The following is a 19,754-nucleotide window of genomic DNA, read 5'->3' as shown; positions in this document are numbered from 1 at the left end:
AGCGTCGTGTTTGCTTTGTTCCTGCTCCCGGGATCCGATCCGGACTCACGCAAGGAAGCCGTGTAGGGTCCTGTACACTAATCACTTCCTTCGCTGGCAGAAGGTGGAGGAGCTGGAGCAGGCAGGAACCGCTAGCCAGGACCTATGCTCACCTTTCTACAAATCGCCTCCAATCACGCGCTCATTCGTCGACCAGTTTGTCGCAATGCCACCAACACTCTTTTTCAATTTTCTATAAATGAATAGAGCAAAAGGAAAACACCGTGGGAAAACAAAAAAAAGAGGGGATGGTACGGTTAGGGGGGCGGGGTAGGGGTGAAAAATATCAGAGTGATTGGAAAAAAACATATCCTGGCATCATCAAATGCAATTTCACTTTATTGGAAAATCGCTGGCCAGCCAACCAAGCAAACCGCATCCAAAGCCATCCAATAGTAACAGTTCACTGAGAAAAATTAATGTTTTACAATTTTAATTATTTATTTCAGTAAAGTAAGTAAAGCAGGGATGCTGGAATACTTACTAGGATTTTTTAAAACCCTTTAAAAGTTGTATAAATTTCAAATCAATATGAAATTTGGTAGATTGGTAATGATTAAAAAAATCATACTCTACTTAAATTTTAAATTTGTAAACATTTATTTCCCTCAGTGCATTAGCAGCAAAAGGCAACCTTGTGCGGAGGTGGAACTGTTATGGTAGTGGCAAAACTACATAGTGGGTCCATGACCCTTTCCACCTTCTAACGCCCCGTTCGAGTCAAGGTTGATTGGCGACGACAGGTGCCCGTGGTACACCTGCCCACTTCAAGCTGGCCACTCTGGGCCACTCCGGGCCACTTCTGGCCACGCGACTAAAAATAAGCTAAAGGGCGGTCCACATTGGCATTTCTAGTGTTTGCTTAGATGCCCTTTTCGCTCCCAGAGTCACGAATGTCCCCACACACACTTATATGCAGACTTGATGCAGGTAAAGTCACGATAAATCTACCAATATTGTTTGCAGCAATGTGAATGCAATATATTATTACATTTGACAAAGGTTAACAAGCCACAAGTGTTAATTGCATATGTAGGGTAAACAATTCACAAAGGGTTAAGGAATTTATATGTAAAAGGTTAGTTAATGGAATGAATTATTATTATAATCTGGAGAGAACTAGAAATCCTTAAGGATGTCTAAGGATGTACCTTGGCAAAGTACAATTTTGTAGCTTATTTTTAAGTACTTTTTAAGGACTTGTAGTTACAGCTTTTCCCAATTAAACTACTATTTATATCCTTAATAAAGTTATAAAATAAATTCGTTGCTACGTAATGGTATTAATTGTATATAGCAAAATGTGTAATCAAAACCCCCGGTTTATGTAAATTTTAAACTAAAATGGCTGATTTAAAATGATCCGGTTTTGGCATTAAAACTTTAACATCCACTGTAAATCACTGTCTTTAATTGAATTTTGTAATATGCGTGCGCCGGCAAATTGGGTTGGAGAATCGTAATACCCGGAAACGGTTAGTTGCTGGGTCATAAAAATGAATTGCAATCATTATCGTTGCTTAGATGAGGTCTGCAGCCAGGCAATTCCCTGAACTGGCCCTGGGAACGTGGGGGAGCCCGAAACCTGGATAACCAGCTTGCCTGGCTGTGCCACCTTTTGAAGCGTGCTTTATTGCAATTTTTATTGCACATTTTTGATTTACCCGGCTCTAGCCAGGCATCATCCACCAGGCTTTGAGCTGGCTGAGTAATTCAGGATTGCCGTTTCTCCTGGGCAAATGTGCGTGCGATGTGCCTGGACATCGATTTGCTGGTGTTTTGTTCTTATTGCCTAGTCGTTTTGATTTGATGCGGTGTTAAATTATAATTACAGGTCTGAGTTCCTTGAATGGGGTCGTCATCGTCATCGTTGGCTTTTACTTGGATGTGGGTTCACAGGGGTCGTGCAGCTTATCGCGCACAAACATATGGCATTTTGTCAGTTTTGCTTTTGTTTGTTTCTTTTTTTTCGCACTATAAAGGAAGCATAAGGGATATGGGTACACTTGTGGAAAATTGAAAAATATTGTACAATATCTTCCATTAGATTTCATCCTTATAAAGCTTGATTTATTTAAATACATTTAATCATTTCTTAATAGTATTGGAAGCCTAGGGATATGGGTACACTTGTGGAAAATTGAAATAAATATTGTACAATTTTGGAGCAATTTCTTCCATTAGACTTTATCCTTGAAAAGCTTGATCTATTTAAATATATCTAATCATTTCTTAATATTATTGGAAGCCTAGGGATATGGGTACACTTGTGGAAAATTGAAATAAATATTGTACAATTTTAATAGGATTTAATTTTCCCCATTGGACTTCATCCTGGTAAAGTTTGATCTATTTAAATACAGTTAATCATTTATCAAAATTAAGGTTAGAGTCTTAATACAAGTTTAGTTCTTGATGGAGAAACTGTAGAACTTGCCTTGAAATTTCTATTTAATTTGAATACTTTGGATTATTTTTGAGCAGTGCCAGTGTCTATGCCTGTATAGGTAGACAAAGTACTGGCATATATATTCATGAACCTGGTGTACATCTGCATAATGCATGGCAGCAGAAGCAGCGGCAGGAGCACCGGCAGCAGGACGAGCTGTAGAAAAAGAAGAAGCCGTCGTGGCACTGGCAGGATACGCCAGTTGGTGGACTTTGCCTTTTATTTTAGCTGCTGCTTGGCTTGGCCTGTCTGCTGCTTTTGGCGGCCAACTAGTGCGGCTAACACACACACACACTCGCACATAGAGCGGCAGAGAAAGAGAAATATGGGGAAAAAGGCAAACAATGGCTGGCAACCTAGTTATCGCCCCGCCATCTTTATTGCATGCAAATGCGCGAAAGGCGGCGCAAAAAGGAGGCGCGTCTGTTGAAATGGCTAACACATATACACAAACGCACACACTCACACTCACCTTATAAAACCAACCGCATGCATATTTATCTTTCGCCAGCTCCTGCTCCTTTTGTGGCATACAAACACATCTACAGACATGCGAGTTTAAGAAATACGATATCTTAAGTGTTAAACAGGCGCTTTGCCAAACAAGCCTGCACTCTGCAAACCTTATCTGCTCTACATGTGTGTGTGTGTGTGTGTGTGCACGGGTTGGCCACGCCCACCGCCTTTCTGCAGCTGGTGATGCAGTATACACAGGAAAATAAATATCACCAGAAATGTATCAGTGCATTTGAAAACATATATAATAATACAAATATTTGCTTTAATTACATTAGTTACCTATTATTTTAAAATCTCTCACAATTTTCTGTAAATAATCGCTTTAATCTTAAATATAAATCTGAAATCTGAAATATAAATTTGATTCCAACAACAGTATTAAAATTTCAAAGCAATTTATTTGGCCTACAGCATTGGGAAATTAATTATATAATTTAAAGTTGTCAAGGTTCTGTCAAAACCATAAATCAGTGGCATATAGTTAAAAAATTAATTAAAATAGTATTCTGTATGAAATCACCATATTATAAGGAATTTAAAACTTAACGATTTAAGCAGAAATAAAAGCAAGGATAATTTTATATTTTATTATAGAAGAATTTAATTTTAGCTTGTAAGATACGTTTTAAATGGTTAATTCTTTTTTATTAATATGAAATTTAAACTAAATAGTTTTCAGTTAAAACTAATAAAACTTAAATAAGGTGCAATAGTTATCCCTATTCCATCTCATATATTTCAATTTAAGAAATATATTTCAATTAAACATAAAACTATACTGTTAACCTAGTTCTCTGGCTTTGGTAAATCCTCTAGAGGACTCTGATTGAAATAAGCTAAATTAAAATGAGAATTTCGAATTCCCCTTGGTAGGTTATTGTTTCCTGTGTTCGAATACGAAGCTTCACGTATATTTTCGGCGAGGGAAAACAACAAAATGTGGGAAAATGGGTAAAAGAAAAATAAAAACTACACCGCGGCAAATAAATAAAAATACTGCTCACTTCTGCTGCGGCGCGTTTTATGCGCACTTGCACTACACACACACATCACACACACACACACACACACACACAGTTGCCGTGCAAACAGGTGTGAGCTGGCTCACAGGACCTCGCGCCCTGCTTCATTTTTGTAGTGCATATTTTCGGGCACTGCTTATAATTCCACGCCAGAGTTGTAAATATTTGTTCAAGTATTTATTTATGTACTGCCTCCGCGCGCGTGTTTAGCCTTCATATGTGGTAGTAAGTACACCCACAGTCCTTCCCTTTGCTCTTGTCTGTGTGTGTGTGTGAGTTGCGGGCCAAATTAAAATGCATTGCACTTCAGCCTGGCTTTTTGATTTGCCGCATTCCCAACTGGTACTACCATCTAGTTGGATCTTGTACTTTCAATTTCTTTAATGGTAATCTGGTTTACAGGCAAAAACTACTCAAAACGGAGGAAAATCGTTTGTCACAGCTCATAGTTTATAGTTTAAGGGCCTTGTTACTTAAACTGATTTATAAAAACGATAGGAAAAACTAAATTTATTGATCTTTGTAGTGCTTTATTTAAGAGCAAATACAGTAAATATATGTTTTTATATTCGTATTTGTTTGTTTTAAAGCTTTGCGTAAACAGTTTATTGTTAACTTCTATTAAAAAAGTAATGCAGAAATTGAAGGAATTTGAAAACCTTATACTATGTATATTACGTATACGTATTATTTCCCCTTGCAGGTAATTGTAATTTTAGTCAGACATTGTGAAGGACTCATTTCCGACCCTATAAATCATATATATTCTTGATCAGCATCAACAGCCGAGTCGATCTAGCCATCTCAGGATGGAAAACAATTTTACGAATTTTTTCCAAATTTTTAAGAGGTTCAAATTGTCAAAAATTGACAAAAATATTTAATTTTTTTACATTTTAAATGGAGTATGCAGATTTATTAACGTTATAAAAACTAACAGGACACCTTTCCGAATTGCAATTAATGCTTTTTTGGCTTAGCTATGAATTTTTTTAACTTTGATTTGACGAAAATATTTTCATACAAAAATATCGATAAGTAACCTTCAAGGAATGTGAATTTTTTAGATAGATTTCTAATATGACCCTATAGTTCAATTCCTATAATTCAATTAGGAGTCACATTTCCACTCAAAATGTTTCTCCAATAAATCTCTCTAATCAAAATCATATGCAAAAATAGTCTCAAACTGCATCTGGCTCAAAATGCATCTGATTTCATTTTGGATAAAAGTCCAGTCACTGTCGACATTTCGACCTGTTTGCAAATACTAATGAAGGAATTTGTAGAATATTTCTAAGTGGATCAAACTGGCAGTCATTTTATGCTTTTGGAATTTTTTTCCCATCTTTTGGATTCGTTGCCGTTGCCATTCCCGTTCTCATTCTCATTCTCGTCCTTGTCCATGACAAGCCAAAGTTATCAATTTTTTCAGCTGCTGCTTTCGTTGGCCACGGTTCATCAAACATCTTTGCAGACACTTCGTGGCATTTGGAAATTGATTTAAAAAACTTTTTTAATTAATTATGATAATGTCGTAGTGAGTGAGTTCTGTGGGGACGACTGCCACGCCCCACGCCCCATGCCCCACGCCCCCAGCGACCACGCCTCGATTCATTTGACGCATTGCTGTTGCTCCTGCTGCGTCTGTCGAGTATCCTGACTTCCTTTATTGCTGCAAATGATGTTCGAGTTGAGTATTTCTTTTTCCATTTCTTTTTTGTATCATCGGAATGTTTGAGTTTTCACATTTCAATTTCTGGAATTTTCCCAGCACCAACTTTGGATGAATCTTCTCCATATACGTGCGTGTGTGTGTGTGGGTTAGTGCTCAAGTTGAAATTAACAAAAATTGGTGCGGAGAAGGGGCTCGGTCGGACGGAAGGACGAACGGTCGTTCGGTCTTCTCGGGCCTGCAAATAAGTTTTGTATTAATGAAATTGCAAATATGTAAAACTTTTATGCATGTTTCTTTATAAACTGACAAACTAATAGACTGAGTTTTGGCATGTTGTGTCACTGGGTCGGAGTCGTTGTCCCTGGCACTGGTCCTTTTGGCAGGGTCCTCATGAGTGTATGTGTGTGTGTGTACGTGCATGTGCATGTGCAAATATCCTGGCAACTTTCTGCTGCAAAGTTTGAAAATGTATTTCAATGCATAGAAATGAATCTAATTTGTAAAATTTCATACAACAGTTGAAAAGTTATAAACGCGCAGGCACTTGCACTCGGCACACGGCAAGGATGGTACCAAGTTGCCACCCCAAAAGCCATCCGGCACCCCATTGCAATCCTGCAAGCACAACCACTTCCTTATCCTGCAGGGTAAGAAAAGAAAGGGGGAAGTAAATTGAACAGAAACGAGTACAATATACTTTTAAAATTAATATATGTGAGAAATTTTGTAACTATTTGATGCAGGTTTTATGATTTAAATAAAGTTTGGATATATTTTTAGGTACTAAATAGTTATGGGAACTTAAAGAAGTTGAAATTGAATGTGTAATACATTTTAAAATATTGTAGAAATTGAAATTTAATAAGTTATATATTTTAAATTATATATTTTATACACTAAATGGTTTTGAGAACTTTTAGAAGTTGAAATTGAAATTTTTTATATTTTTAGATTAACATTGAATAAACCTAAGGACCTCTAGAAGTTGAAATGTTGAAATATGTTTAATAAAAATGAGTTGACTTTTATAAAAAATGATTAAAGAAGGAGATATCAAGCACATTTTAGTTTCTTTTTAAGCTTATTCGAATTGCTTTAAAAAAAAAAAAAATCCAAATAAATTAGCTCTAGACTTTTCTTCCTGTGCCTTCCCAGTTTCCCATTTTCCCCGGCCTGTTTGTGTGAAAACGTCGACAACTTGGCATGCAGATTGCAAACTTTCGAATAGCATCAGCGGCGGCTGAGGCAGCAGCGCAAACCAAGAAAGGAAAAAAGTAAAATGCTGAGCAGATTTAAGTGGTGCTTTGTTATGCATAAATAAAATGCTTGGCAAGAAATAAGCAGGCAGGCCAGGCCAGGCCAGACTGGCTGCAGAAAACGTCCAAGACAAAAAAAAACCCAACTACATAGTACAAGCCAAAACATATTTTCAGTTTATTTAAAATAAATTTTACATTACTTAGCTCCCAACTAAAAAGCTGCAAACATGGGGTCATGCCGAGATCCACGCCCACACCAATGCGGAAAGTAATTTACGCTCAGCCGACTTGCAAAAGAACTATTGCACAGTGAAAAAAATAAACACAAGTTTTTATTGTTATTTGAGAGTTGTAATTGTGTATGTGTTGCTTAAAATTGCCATGAAATTAAAGCCAATTAATAATGGCTTAAATCCAAATAAATGGCAAATGCCTAAAGACATTGCTTTAGAAATGAAATAATTATTATAAATTGTAAAACACCACACGATTTGTTAAGGAAGAAAATGTATATTTTCAAGTTTAAATTGTTCAGGATTATTATTATTTTTTTGTTGTCTCTCAAACGATTTCTGTAAATCCATTTATTGCCTTGATTTTATTGCTGGATTTATTTGAAGATGTAAATATTTAAGTGAGCTTTGTAGTAATAATTTATAAGCGTTGCATGACAAACGTCTACAGTTACCTAAATCATCAAGTATTTTGTTGACCAAGTAAAGCTTTTCTTCTGTGATATGAAAACCTTCCGTATGAGTGCTCAAACTTGGCGAAATATATATTTTTTTGGGCCGTGTGGGTCGGAGTTTGGGACCAGAAACTGGCACTAGGCGCAGTCTACGGCAAGCAGCCAAAGACAATTTTGTTGGCACTAATTGAATGTAAATACAATTTTGCTTTGCTGTCAAGTCTTGTGTCTGGGCGATGTCGCCGGGCTGACGATGAAGATGACGACGACGGTGACGATGACGAGGACAAGGACGAGGACGAGGACGAGGACAAGGACGAGGACGAGGACAGGGACAAGGACTGGGTGAACTGTTCTGTGACGACGTTGGCAATAAAACGAAACGAGCTGATTGTATGCTACAAACAACTGGTGCAGCTGCTGCTGCCAGGAATACCCAGATCCTGCCCAAGTCCTCCCACAGTGCCAACTCTCTGTCTTCGGTCCGTACTCCTGCTGGAAGTGTCGTTGTAACGTTTGGCACACAGATCAAGTGCAATGCAACGTGCAAAGTTGCAAAAAGCGCAAAAATCAACAGTATAAAATCTTTTATTTAGTGTCATCATCATCAACGTTGCTTGCCATCCTTTTTGGTCCTGCCTTTTTGCCATCTCTCTCTGGCCTTTACCCAATTTTCCCACCCATCCCGCATCTAGTTTTCTAGCACAAAATGTTATTTGCCGTTTTGAATTGATATTTACTTAAAATTTAATTGCGAAATTTGTCAACAAATAGATAATTATGCAAACATGTTTAGCTTAGACATTTACGACCAGTTTTCCACCAAATATAAGTTGACAAAATGTTTTAAGTTGTCATATTTATGGAGATACATATATCTGGAAGTTGAGTCAACAGATTACCAAAAAACCTGTGAAAATCAGCCAGCCTGAAGGCATTTTCACGCGACTCACTATTTTCACAAGTATATGCGGCCAATCAGGACCAAAAGCTCCATTAATAACATTAAGCTCGACTCTCAATTCAATTAAAATACATTTGTTTTTAAATTGTTTACAAATTGTTTGCATTCAGGCGGTATTTTTTTTTTGTTACACGATAATTGAATTACTTTTTGCCAGGACAATGTCCAGCCACAGTTCGGATCAAGGATCAACGAGAGCATCTGGCGGGAAAATCCATTTAGTTTGACTTTTTTTTTCCAAAAGGCTGTACAAAATCCAACAAGGTAGTGACATTATGATGTATCTTTGCGGATTTATGTAAATAGGTTAATATAAACATGGAAGTATAAGTATATATGTCAAAGTAATTTATTCGTTTTAAAATGGTGCTTACTAGAAAAAAAATAATAAATATGAATCGATGAACTATTTCAATTTAAATAAATAAGCTTTGGGTCATTTTTTGTTAACTAAAGGCTTTAAGGCTTAAAAATAAAAATGAAAGTATTTCTAGCATGTTTGTTTATATAACACATAATATAATAATTATAATAATTAATAAATACACAAAAGGAAAAGTTGCTGAAATTACTTTCTTACACAAACTAATATATTTTGAAACATTTTCACACTTTTACTTTGTTTAATATTAAACATAATTTATATATTTTAAGCTTTTGAGTAACCTAATTATATGTAACCCCTTTTAACAAAATAAATAAAATAAATAAGCGTTTCATAATTATGCAAATTGCCAGTGGAATGTTGTTTTTCATTATGTCATGACCCAAAAATCTATTGTCAAATCCAATTGCACATAATCTGCATTTTAAATAACACATACATCCATCAATTTCATAATGAATGCCAAAAATGGATTAGCGTAGCTTCGCATCTAACTGACATTTTAAATAAATCTAGTAATTAACGTTTATTTTTTCCTCCCCCGGCTTATTATTATTCTAAAATTATAAAAATTTTGTTTGCTATTCAGAAATTGTATAATTGATTTAAATAAACACAGGTTTGTTAATTAAATATAAAGCCAACGGCGACCCCACTGGGCAGGGCAATGTGACTTTTATTGTTCGAATTACAGTAATTAAAACTATGTTTTTATGACTTTGAGTTTGCCATCCTGGCATTTTAAGCGGAGTCTTTAAGCTCATCTCTTTTGCGTTTTCGCAGGCTGCCATAAAAGCCGCGCTGCGTGCTGGGCGACAGGTTGTTGGTTAATTAATTCATTTATGCGCATTAAGCGGTCGTGCTGGTTGTAAGTGTTCATTAGCATTTTCGCTATTTGCATCTATTCGAATGCAATTTTCGCGTTTTGCGGTAATGACATTCGCAACCATCGACGCGCTCTGGTTTTTCCTATTAGCGGCGCCCAAATGTATGCTACAATTTCATCCGGAGATTCTCAAGCAAATTTCGTTGCGCTACCCCCACTCTGCGTGTGCCAGTATTAGTGCACAGAGGGAAATAAGTTGTACAGAAACTATTAGTAACTCTTTTGTTTAATTATTTTTTAATAAAAAAAGCATTAAATATTTAATTGTTAGTGCTTAATGATTGCTTGATTTTACCACATAAAATCATACAAATAAATTATAAAAGATAAAGCTTAATAAAATAAGGATATAAAAAATCATCTATGGTAATAATTGTTTTTACCGCTCATAACTGCGAATATAATTTTTTAAAACCCAAAAATTCTTTTTTCCAAAATACTTTAGTATATATAATTTTTTGCCAGTGCACCCCTGTGTGTATTTGGTGGTATTTCGGTGTCGAGCGTTGTAGGACCGTTGTTGGTGGTCCACTGGGCAGTGCCGCCTGTCTCGGAACAAATCAAATCATCATCAAATCATGCCGAAATCGAGTTAATTCATCTCCACAGTTCATTGCGCACTAACAAATGAGAGGGAGTCAGAGTTTCGAAAACGAGATGAAATGCTATGGTCGGGGGACAACAAGTGAGTTGGAACCAGAGCTTATGCACTTGCAAAATGCATTTCTATGCGGTTTTTGGCATTTTGTCTAACGCAAAATATAAATGCATTTTGTCACTGAATGGCCAAAAATATGGAAAGGCGGGGGCCAGGCAGGGATAAAAATGCTTGACAGGCAAACAACGAGGCGTATACGCGATGCTTGATTGCGTTTCCGGTTTATGAAATTTTGTGGTGCACGCTATGCAATAATTTCTCGTGGCTTATGTGACGTCAGAGCTCTGTGATGGAATGCCATACATACACACACACTCACATACAGATGTGCGTGTGAGTGAGTGTTAATATTTTGCCGATTTGCAATGCAATATTTTGTCATTTTCGAAAGCCATTATGCATTTATTTATTATTTTGCCGAATGCCGGTCTGTGTGAGCTGTTGATTGCGTTTATTTCCCTCCAAAACACCCCTCGCGAAGTATTTTCGCTCTGTGTGTGTGTGTGATTTTCAATTCGTTTTCGGCGTACGTGGGTTTTTAGCATTTTAACATAGCGTTAGCATCTGGCAAATTAAAGTGCAGGCAAGCAGAAATTCAATCTCTCGTTTGATTCTCCCTTGCGCTCGCACAGCCGCACTCTTTGTGCCAACTTTAAATGCGGCAAAAGTCCCTTTTTTTGCGCCATCTCTACCGTCTGATTTAAATTACGAAAAGCGCACGTTTTATTGTTTGTTTCAATTGCCTGCTGACGAGCCAGAGTCATGGAGTCGAAGATACAGTGGAGCTTCAATAACATGGACTTGGTTGAGTTCTTGACCAGGTGAGTATCGAGACTTTCTTAGTGCTGTTTTTGGAACCAGAAGAAAAAGAATTCCATTTTAATATTAATATAATAAAATAATATCCCTTATTATAAATATAAATATAAAATTAACTTGAATTTTAAGTACATTTCTTAAAGTGGAATATGTTGGCTAATGAAAACTTAATTATACAATTATTTCTTAGTCAAAATTGTTCAAATAATATATAAATTCTGGTACTGAATATATACGACTTAATTATTCTTCAGAACTATTCCTTTGGCTTTATTTTTGATATGACTTTTCTGTCCAACTTAGAGACGTTCACCTGTAATATCCGAAGCATCAGGATGTGCAGGACGAGCGTAATCAGCAAATGTGCCAAACGTCCTCCCAAAAACCTAACCGAAAAAGGTAGGGAAAAACCAAATTAGTTTAATTTGTACGAAATCAAGCAAACGTATGAGAAACGAGGGGGAGGCCAAAGGAGGAAAAGCCAATGGCAAAGACGAAAGGACGACGAGAATGGAGGAACGGCTAAAACTGTCTTCGGACTAATTCTATTTAGCATTTGCAAGGACATTGTCCTTCTGCTGCTGCTGCTGCTGCTCCTGCTGGTGGTGGTGCTATTCAGCTGGCCAGCGAAATGAACTTGGGCTAATTACTCAATGCAAATTAAAATTCATGTCAAGCAGATTGGATTATCCTCACGCAACATTTAATGTCGCACTTAGCAAATGGCCAGCACCGAGGAAAGGAGACTTTCCGACCGACGACCGTCGAAAAGGTGAACGGATGGCAAAATCAAGGGCGTGAAAATGCGACGACAGACGACAGGGGGGTTGGGAAAATGAGATGGGAAAAACCAACGAAGAGCCCGTGGAGCTTGTGGAGCGCTCCAGAGAGCAACAAAGAAAAATCTCTTTTGAAATGCTAATGTAAAAATTCTTTAAAGAAAATTACGCAATACATTATTTTGGTTTATTTTGCATTAAAAGTCAATTTAGTGTTAAGGTCCCGGGTCCCGGGCATGGAGGAAAAAAAGGGCGTCCGGAAAAACAAATGCCGCAGCTAAGAGGACACAAGAAGAGAGAAAAAAAAGAGCTGCAGAGCGTAAAACGCGCAACAGGATTGGGGGTCGTCCTGCCAATTGGATGGACAGCGCAGCATCCTGCAGAATCCAGGACATTTTCCTTGGCGTGGGCATGACAACGCAGCTTTGGTCCGGTCCTGACAACGGCGTAAATAAGCAACCGCCGAACCCTCCGGTTTTCGTTTTGCATTTTAAGTTGGGTTCCGCGGACAAGGACACGCGAACTAGAGCCTTCACACATTCCAAGAGGGTCGCCAGGTGGGCTAAGTGGGCGTCTTCGGTTCCTACCTGATTGTTTATCTTCATCGGGTTTATTTTTTTTATCTTACTGGCGGAAAATATTAACATTTTCCATTGAGTCTTCACAAGAATTTGCCGCTTTCCATTTTGTGCAACAATTTATTTACTTAATCTTTTGGAAGACCTGAATTCCAAAACAGTAGATATTTAAAGAATTTGTATAAAAAGGTATTTAATAAAGACGCTGTAATGGATTTATGATTTAAAATTAGTATATTAGTTGTTGATTTTTGTGAGACTTAACTACTATTATATATAGTTTTTGTTGATTAAATATACATTTAAGCAACTATTCAAAGTTCTATTCTCTGAAATTCCTTCTATAAATTTTAGGAATTTTTTTTTATATTACAAATAAAAATATATTTATTCACAAATATAAAGTTCAATTATTGAAAATACTAATTTTGTTTTCCATTTAATCCAATTTTCTTTTTTTCTTTCTCTTGGCTTTTTAAACTACTTAAAAGCAATTAAATAAAACACATCTAATTACATTATTATTGATTTGGAGAAATGCTCCATTTAGGCTATGGAGTTTTTTTTTAGCTTTTTAAAATGATTCTAAAATCCGCAAAATTCCCTGGAGGCAAATGAGATTATAAGCTTTCCGCATTTAACTTCACAATATGCAACAAAAGCCATTATTATGGCTGCTTCCACTTAGCTGCGTGCTTTTTTTTCGTCCAACATTTTTGCCACGGTTTTTTTTTTCGCCATTGTCAGCCTTGGACGACAACGATGGTCTCCTTTTTCGTCGAGTGTCCTGCGTGGGTCTATCGTCCTCACAGCGAGGACGCGCTGCCTCCGCTCTTTATCTATTAAAACGCCTTCCAATTTGCATATTTCTGCAGCTGTAACAGCTGTCAACGCTGGACGCAACGCAGGACTTATTGTTGGAGGGATCGGAGGGGAAGGATTCTCTTCAGCTCTTAAGATAATGTCCGGCGGCCGCGGAGTCGTCGACTTATGTCTGGAACAGGGTCTGGTCCAAAAGAAGGGAGCGAATTAAAGCCCCTCGGGTTGGAATTGGTTTGATCAGAGCCTGAAAATGGGAAAACAATAATGTTCAGCTGAAACATACTTCACTTTTTGCATATTCGCTAAGGAAATACATTACAGAAATATGTCATGAAAATTAAATTAATTTGAGAATTAAAAGCTTACAAGAATTAAAGGATAAATGGAATTATAGTATTTAAAGTTTTTGAAAATATTTGAATTGCTTTGAAATCTTGTTTGCTATAAAATGTATATCTTTTTTAGAAATATCAAACTTCTATGACACATAAGTTATATCCGTTGTTGTTGTGACATATTATACATATTCGATAAGTTATTTATTTAAGGTTGATATAGGCTTAGAAATGGTTATATTACTAAAGAGAGATATGTTTTTAAAAACCAAGTTATGTCTAGCAATACGTTATAATTTATTTACGACACAAACAACTACATTTAAAGTTTATTCAAAATATCCTTTAATTGACTTTGTGTATATATTTATATTTATCTTAACAAATTGACAGTATTTCGAGTATTTCAACTCCTTATAGAGCATTGTAAAGTCCACAATTGACCATGTTTCGTGTAGCCATTTGTATTTTGTTTTGTTTTATTCGGTTTAATGCCATTTTATTTCATCGTTCCGCCGGCCCCCGTTGCTGGCTTGTTACGCTGTCACATTACCTACATCAAGTGTCACTTTAAAACGCATTTTTCTTTCACCCCGCTCGGGTCTCACATTTTGAAGTGTTGCTCAAAGCTGTCGCCACTTTGCTTTATCTAAAGACCCAATGTCCGCTGTTCTGCGTCCTGCGCCCTTTCTGTACTCTCGTCCCCGGATTTCCACATTTCCCTCAGGTCGTCTTGCCCATGCCCCTGGTGGCTCGTGTTTGTAAACAATTCGAGGCACATTAAGTTCCAATTAAGTAACATTCCAGGCAAATCAGAGACGAGGAGACCCAGACCCTCCTTCCTGCCTTAGGCATTTGTTTATGTTGCCGAAGGGAGGGCGGGCGGTCGGTCTGTTGCGGCAGATTGCTTTGTTAATATTAATTTGTCATTAGTTTGGCTTACGAGCGGCTCGTTTAAAATGCATTGATAGGCCAAGTGGCTCTTATCACAGCAAGAGCGCTCCCCGGGAGCTGTGTACATAGTTACTCTGGGTTTTGGCCGACCTGCCCATCAGATAAGTTTAATGCGCTTTAAACTGTTTGGCTAGCAGCTTGCGGCCCGGCTCAAGATTGAGGGTTGAGGAAGCCATCATCCTTTCGGCCGGTATCGGGGTCCTTTTGAAAACTAGGCGCAACTGTTGCTTGGCCACTTTGCTGATGAAAGGGTGCGAAGGTATTTCGGTTGCGGCCAAGCCACAGTTACAGCCACAGCCTCACCTTTGCGCCTGCCACAGGCTCTCATACCTGGCTATTGGGTTTCACACTGAACGAAAATGATACTGAAATAATATTTGAAAATATTTCTTAAGGAAAAGGAATATCTTTGAATGGGAATATACATTTTTGAGTGATTTTAGAGTCCTTTGAGACTTTGTACAACGAATACTTCAAAGTCTTATGAATATTGTTCCTATTTTGTACAGTGAAATCTGTTCTTTATCTGGACATCGGTTGAGGGACCTTAGTTAGTGTGCTTTTCTTAGGATGCCACTTTGATGGACAGATCTTGGAGCACAAGCCAGAAGAGGGAGAGATTTCATTTTCCGCACCAAGTCCTTTTTGGCCGGACAACCAGAGCTACTCTTTGGGTCTGTGTTTTCTGTGGCTGTGCTTTTCCTGGCCATCATCTTGTTTTATTTTTATTTACTGTTTTTTTTTTCTTTTGCTTCTTTTCTATTCGGTCTTTTTTATTTTAACGCTTCAACACGGACATACATAGTATATACCCCGTACACATGGCACTCAAAGGCTTCGGCCTCAAGTGTCGACGTTTTTTATTTCACGCTACTTTGAGCTGATATTCATGCAAATATACACACACACACAGGAGGCCACAAAGCGTAAAAATGTATAAAGCTTATGCCAGTCGGCATCCTGCAGCGACCCACAACCCATTCGGCCCACTGAGTCAGTCAGTCAGTCAGTGAGGCGCGTTATTTCAGTTTAGTTTTTAGTATAGAAGAATGGGTGCCACACCCTCAGAACGGTGGGAGATTTTGTATATTATCAGGGTTTAAGGGAAAGTTTCATTTAATATATAATTTATAAACTCAAAGCTAAGTTTTATATTAAATTGGATTTAATGAGAAATTTAAAAAAGTGTCTAAAAGTAGGCAATAAAATATTTTAAGGACATCAGGAGACCATTTCAGTCAATTTAAAAGAAAAGAAAAGAATTATATGATGTGTATATGTATTGTATTCACAAGTTTAAACATTTATTCAATGTATTTTTCTAAAATCTAAAATATACACCTTTCTCACCACTGTGCTCCGACCAACTACGCATAAAAAGCAAAATCTATATATTCCTCAATGCAGCAGCCACGAGCATCGCCACCACGGTATCCTGGCTTTCAATAGCTCTATATACAAGTGAGTTGAATATGGCTAAAAAGGAAGGTGTTATCTGATTGCCATTTTAAACACAGCAACAGCACCAGCGATTTCGAGTGCAATTGGCAAAAGAACTGGCCAAATCAAAAGCGAGACTCGTTGAAAGGTGGAGCAGGCGCATAAAAAACAGTACAATTCAATGAATAGCTCAGCGTTTCCAAGCGTTTTTATTCCTTTTCCCCCTATCCCCCTCTCTAATGCCCGATGGCGAGTGCCCGCAGAAACATTAAAAGATAATCGGGCAGCAAGGAGAAGCGCAATCAGAGGCAAAGTCCGCGCGAATGGGTAAAAGACGAAAGGACGACACATTCCGTATTTGTCAATGGACTGTCAAAGGCAAGTTTTCAAAAGCTCCAAGTTTCTGGACATAAGGGTATATAAGCTAGATGATACGCTTTACACAGAAATGTGGTTTTAAAAATATATATCTTAAAATATGCAAAATCTTATTAACTAATCATAGTTTTTATACCCAAAACAACCTACAGAAAATATTTCAATCCATATTTAAATACTATATTTACTCACAACTCTAAAATATTAAATATAACTCTGCTCTAAATTCTGTTTTAATTTGTTTTCCCAATGAAATTAATTATTCAATTTTGCAATTTAAATTCGAAATATTTAAAGGATTTTTATTTGTTTAATTGCACAAATTATTCTGTACTTTGCAGCATGGAGGAACATTTAATGAGTTAAATTGAAATGAGTATACAAATTAAAACAAATTAGCGGAAAATTAGAATAAACTTGGCCCTTAAAATGCAATATAACGAGATTTAGAAATTGCATTTTGGCTCTAAATATTGTTACTGGCACTTATTGTTTAATAAGCTTAAATAAAGTCGTTTAGGTTTAGAAGTAGGTAATTAATTAAAGCCTATTCGAGATTTTTAAATAATTTAAATTTATTTATTCAAGGTTATAATTATTACAAAATGCATTTCAAAAGCAAATTTAGTACTGGACTCTTTCGCTTGAATAAATATTTAGATGTCAAGAAGTCATTAGGAGCAAATGATTATTAATTTACGTTTAATTACATCAATTAGAGAGTTAAGCGTAGAATGCAAAGCACTGCAATTAGTTGACGACATTTCTGCGTGAATTATTAAAGAATTCCCCGACACATGTGAACATGCAAATATGGTGATGACTTTATTGCCCTGCTGCAGTTCTTCATGTCTTTTTACCCTTTTTCCCTGTTAATTGAAATAATAATTCATGCTCATGTAGCTTGTTAGGGCATTGGACATTTCCCCTCCTATTAGAGAAGAAGAACACAGTCCTGTCTTCGATATCCTGTTGCTTGTTTTTCTGTGTGCGTGTGTGTTTGCTTACACTGAGCGAAATACAGCAAGTTCTTAGTAAGAGCTGTGAGTGCAACGGGGCGTATGTGCAACCAAAGTCGTTTAAAAGTCACACACTCGCACACAGCAATTAAACGGCACTCGGACACTCCGCTCGTGTAGAATGAGTGTCTGTGGGAATAGTGTGCTTACACTATCGGCAATTAAAATCTAAAAAAAGCCAGCTCTCTTCCTGTCTGCTGCAAAGTCCAGCACAGCTAGATGTCCACCTCAAAGCAAAGGTTGCTATTTGCTTAAGCTTCTCCCGGGGACGGTACCTAAAGGTAAATGAATGAGCCCTTCTCGTGTTACCACTGAGCTGGGCAAATAATGAGGTAGACTATCCTAGATTTTAATGAATGAAAGCGATAATCGTTGTGAATTGCACAGCAATTGGACTCGTCAAAGGAGCACTAAGCACTGAGCAAATAAACACCTTATCTAACCGTGGATCCATCAAAGTGAAACGTAACCAATGGTTCAGTTTTTTTCTATAGAAGCTTTCTAAGAAGGTTTCAAGTCTCATTTTAACTAGTTTGATATAGATATGGAAATTCATTATTATTAATAGAAAATGTAAAGTAAAGATATTCCTGTCACTACTTTTAGCACAAATTAACTTTATTTTCTATTTCAAATCTTAATGTTCTTAGCCAAAGTTTTGTAAATATATTGTTACGTTTTCACCTTAATATAATTATTAATTTTTCCTACAAAATCTTACAAAACAAAAATCCTATTGCTTAATTTAAAAAACTCTCACTTTTAGAATAAAAATTGCTTCACTTAAGCACACCAACTTGACTTTATATTTAAGTTGTTCAGTTCACCAGCTTTCACTTTGGTTTGTATACACTCTAACCCAGTTTGACCACAACTAGATTACTTTATAAAATAGTTCTTATACTTTTTTAGTATTTATATTGTTTTTATTTAAAGTTTTTGTCGTTTTTTTTTCGTATTGGTAAATCCACTTAAATGAACGGGGAAAGTGGAGAAGCGCCGTAAATGCCGCCAGCGGTGGCGCCAAAGCCACCAATGGCCGGATATCCAATATTATAGCCACTGCCATAGCCATAACCATAAGGACGACCATAATATCCGCCCGAAAGTCCTCCCAGGCCGCTGGAGCCATAAGGATAATACGGCGAGCGTATGCCATAGCCTCCAATGCCGCCATATCCTCCATAGCCACCATAGCCACCATAGCCACCATAGCCTCCATAGCCTCCATAGCCTCCAATGCCTCCGTATCCTGAATATCCTCCGCCGTAGCCACCCACAAACGGATAGCCAATTTGGCGACTCACTCGCTCGCCCCGCTCAGAGCCAGAGCCAGAGCCAGAGTCCTTGCCCATTTTTCCAGGCTCATTTTGGTGCAGCGGTTGGCCAACTGTTGCGGCGATTAGCAGCGCATATAATCCAAATAAAAACCAGCTACGCATTATTATATCCTTATTGCTCCTTGAACTGCTTTTGCTGGTCGCTTGACTTTATCAGTGGTTCGCGTTCGCTTAAGTTGGCAACTGTGACCTGGCCAACTCTCGACCGGTGTCTTTATAGCCTAGAACTTTGCGCATAAAATAGAAACTTTTGTTTTCGCCCTTTCGGAGAGCGGCGTCTGTTTGTTTATTTTTTTGTGACCGAACCGAGCCGCTTGTTAGCAAAAATTAGATGCTAATGTAAATGCCATAAAACAAACTATTAAAATATGCGAGTACGAGTACGAAGTACCCACAGCCATTGCCCTCTGCTAAAAACGAAACAAAAAGCCAATTCATATGGCCAGGTCTCTGGGTATTTTTCGTCGCACGCTAAGTGGCGCTCATGAAATCGAATGGCAGCCAGTGGCGGTTTTAAAGAGCAAAACATTTCACTTTGTGGCGAACACCAGCTCCTGTTCAGTGCTGGCCGCCACCACCAAAAGAGGTTTCAACAAGTGAATAAATAAAATGGTTTAAAATTAATCAAAAAACAACAAGGACTTGGACATGGACACCATGAAAGCGTCCTGGTTAGCAAGGCCTAATTAATTTAATAACAATAAACATAACATTAAAAAATAAAATAAATAGGTATATATAGG

The 19,754-nt window shown here is 37.3% G+C and overlaps 1 protein-coding gene and 1 pseudogene across 1 annotated transcript; both read right to left on the bottom strand.

The window, feature by feature from the left end:
* Nucleotides 1–5,698: 5,698 nt before the first annotated feature.
* Nucleotides 5,699–14,901, bottom strand: LOC147642604 (uncharacterized; annotated as a pseudogene).
* Nucleotides 14,902–18,642: 3,741 nt separating this feature from the next.
* On the bottom strand, nucleotides 18,643–19,113 carry LOC110185972 (uncharacterized). Its single transcript, XM_020954998.2, has one exon. It carries the CDS (start codon nucleotides 19,111–19,113, stop codon nucleotides 18,643–18,645), a length of 471 nt encoding a protein of 156 aa, XP_020810657.2.
* Between the last annotated feature and the right edge of the window lie 641 nt (nucleotides 19,114–19,754).

This window comes from Drosophila serrata, unplaced genomic scaffold (genome assembly GCF_035046125.1).
Source record: "Drosophila serrata isolate PLE 108 unplaced genomic scaffold, ASM3504612v1 contig_382, whole genome shotgun sequence".
NCBI classification, from domain to species: Eukaryota; Metazoa; Arthropoda; class Insecta; order Diptera; family Drosophilidae; genus Drosophila; species Drosophila serrata.
Note: the sequence above shows the minus strand (reverse complement) of the source record. Positions and strands in the feature narration are given on the sequence as shown.

What these genes read in the sequence shown, in the direction of transcription:
- LOC110185972 (XM_020954998.2), bottom strand. Translation starts at nt 19,113, where the DNA reads ATGCGTAGCTGGTTTTTATTTGGATTATATGCGCTGCTAATCGCCGCA.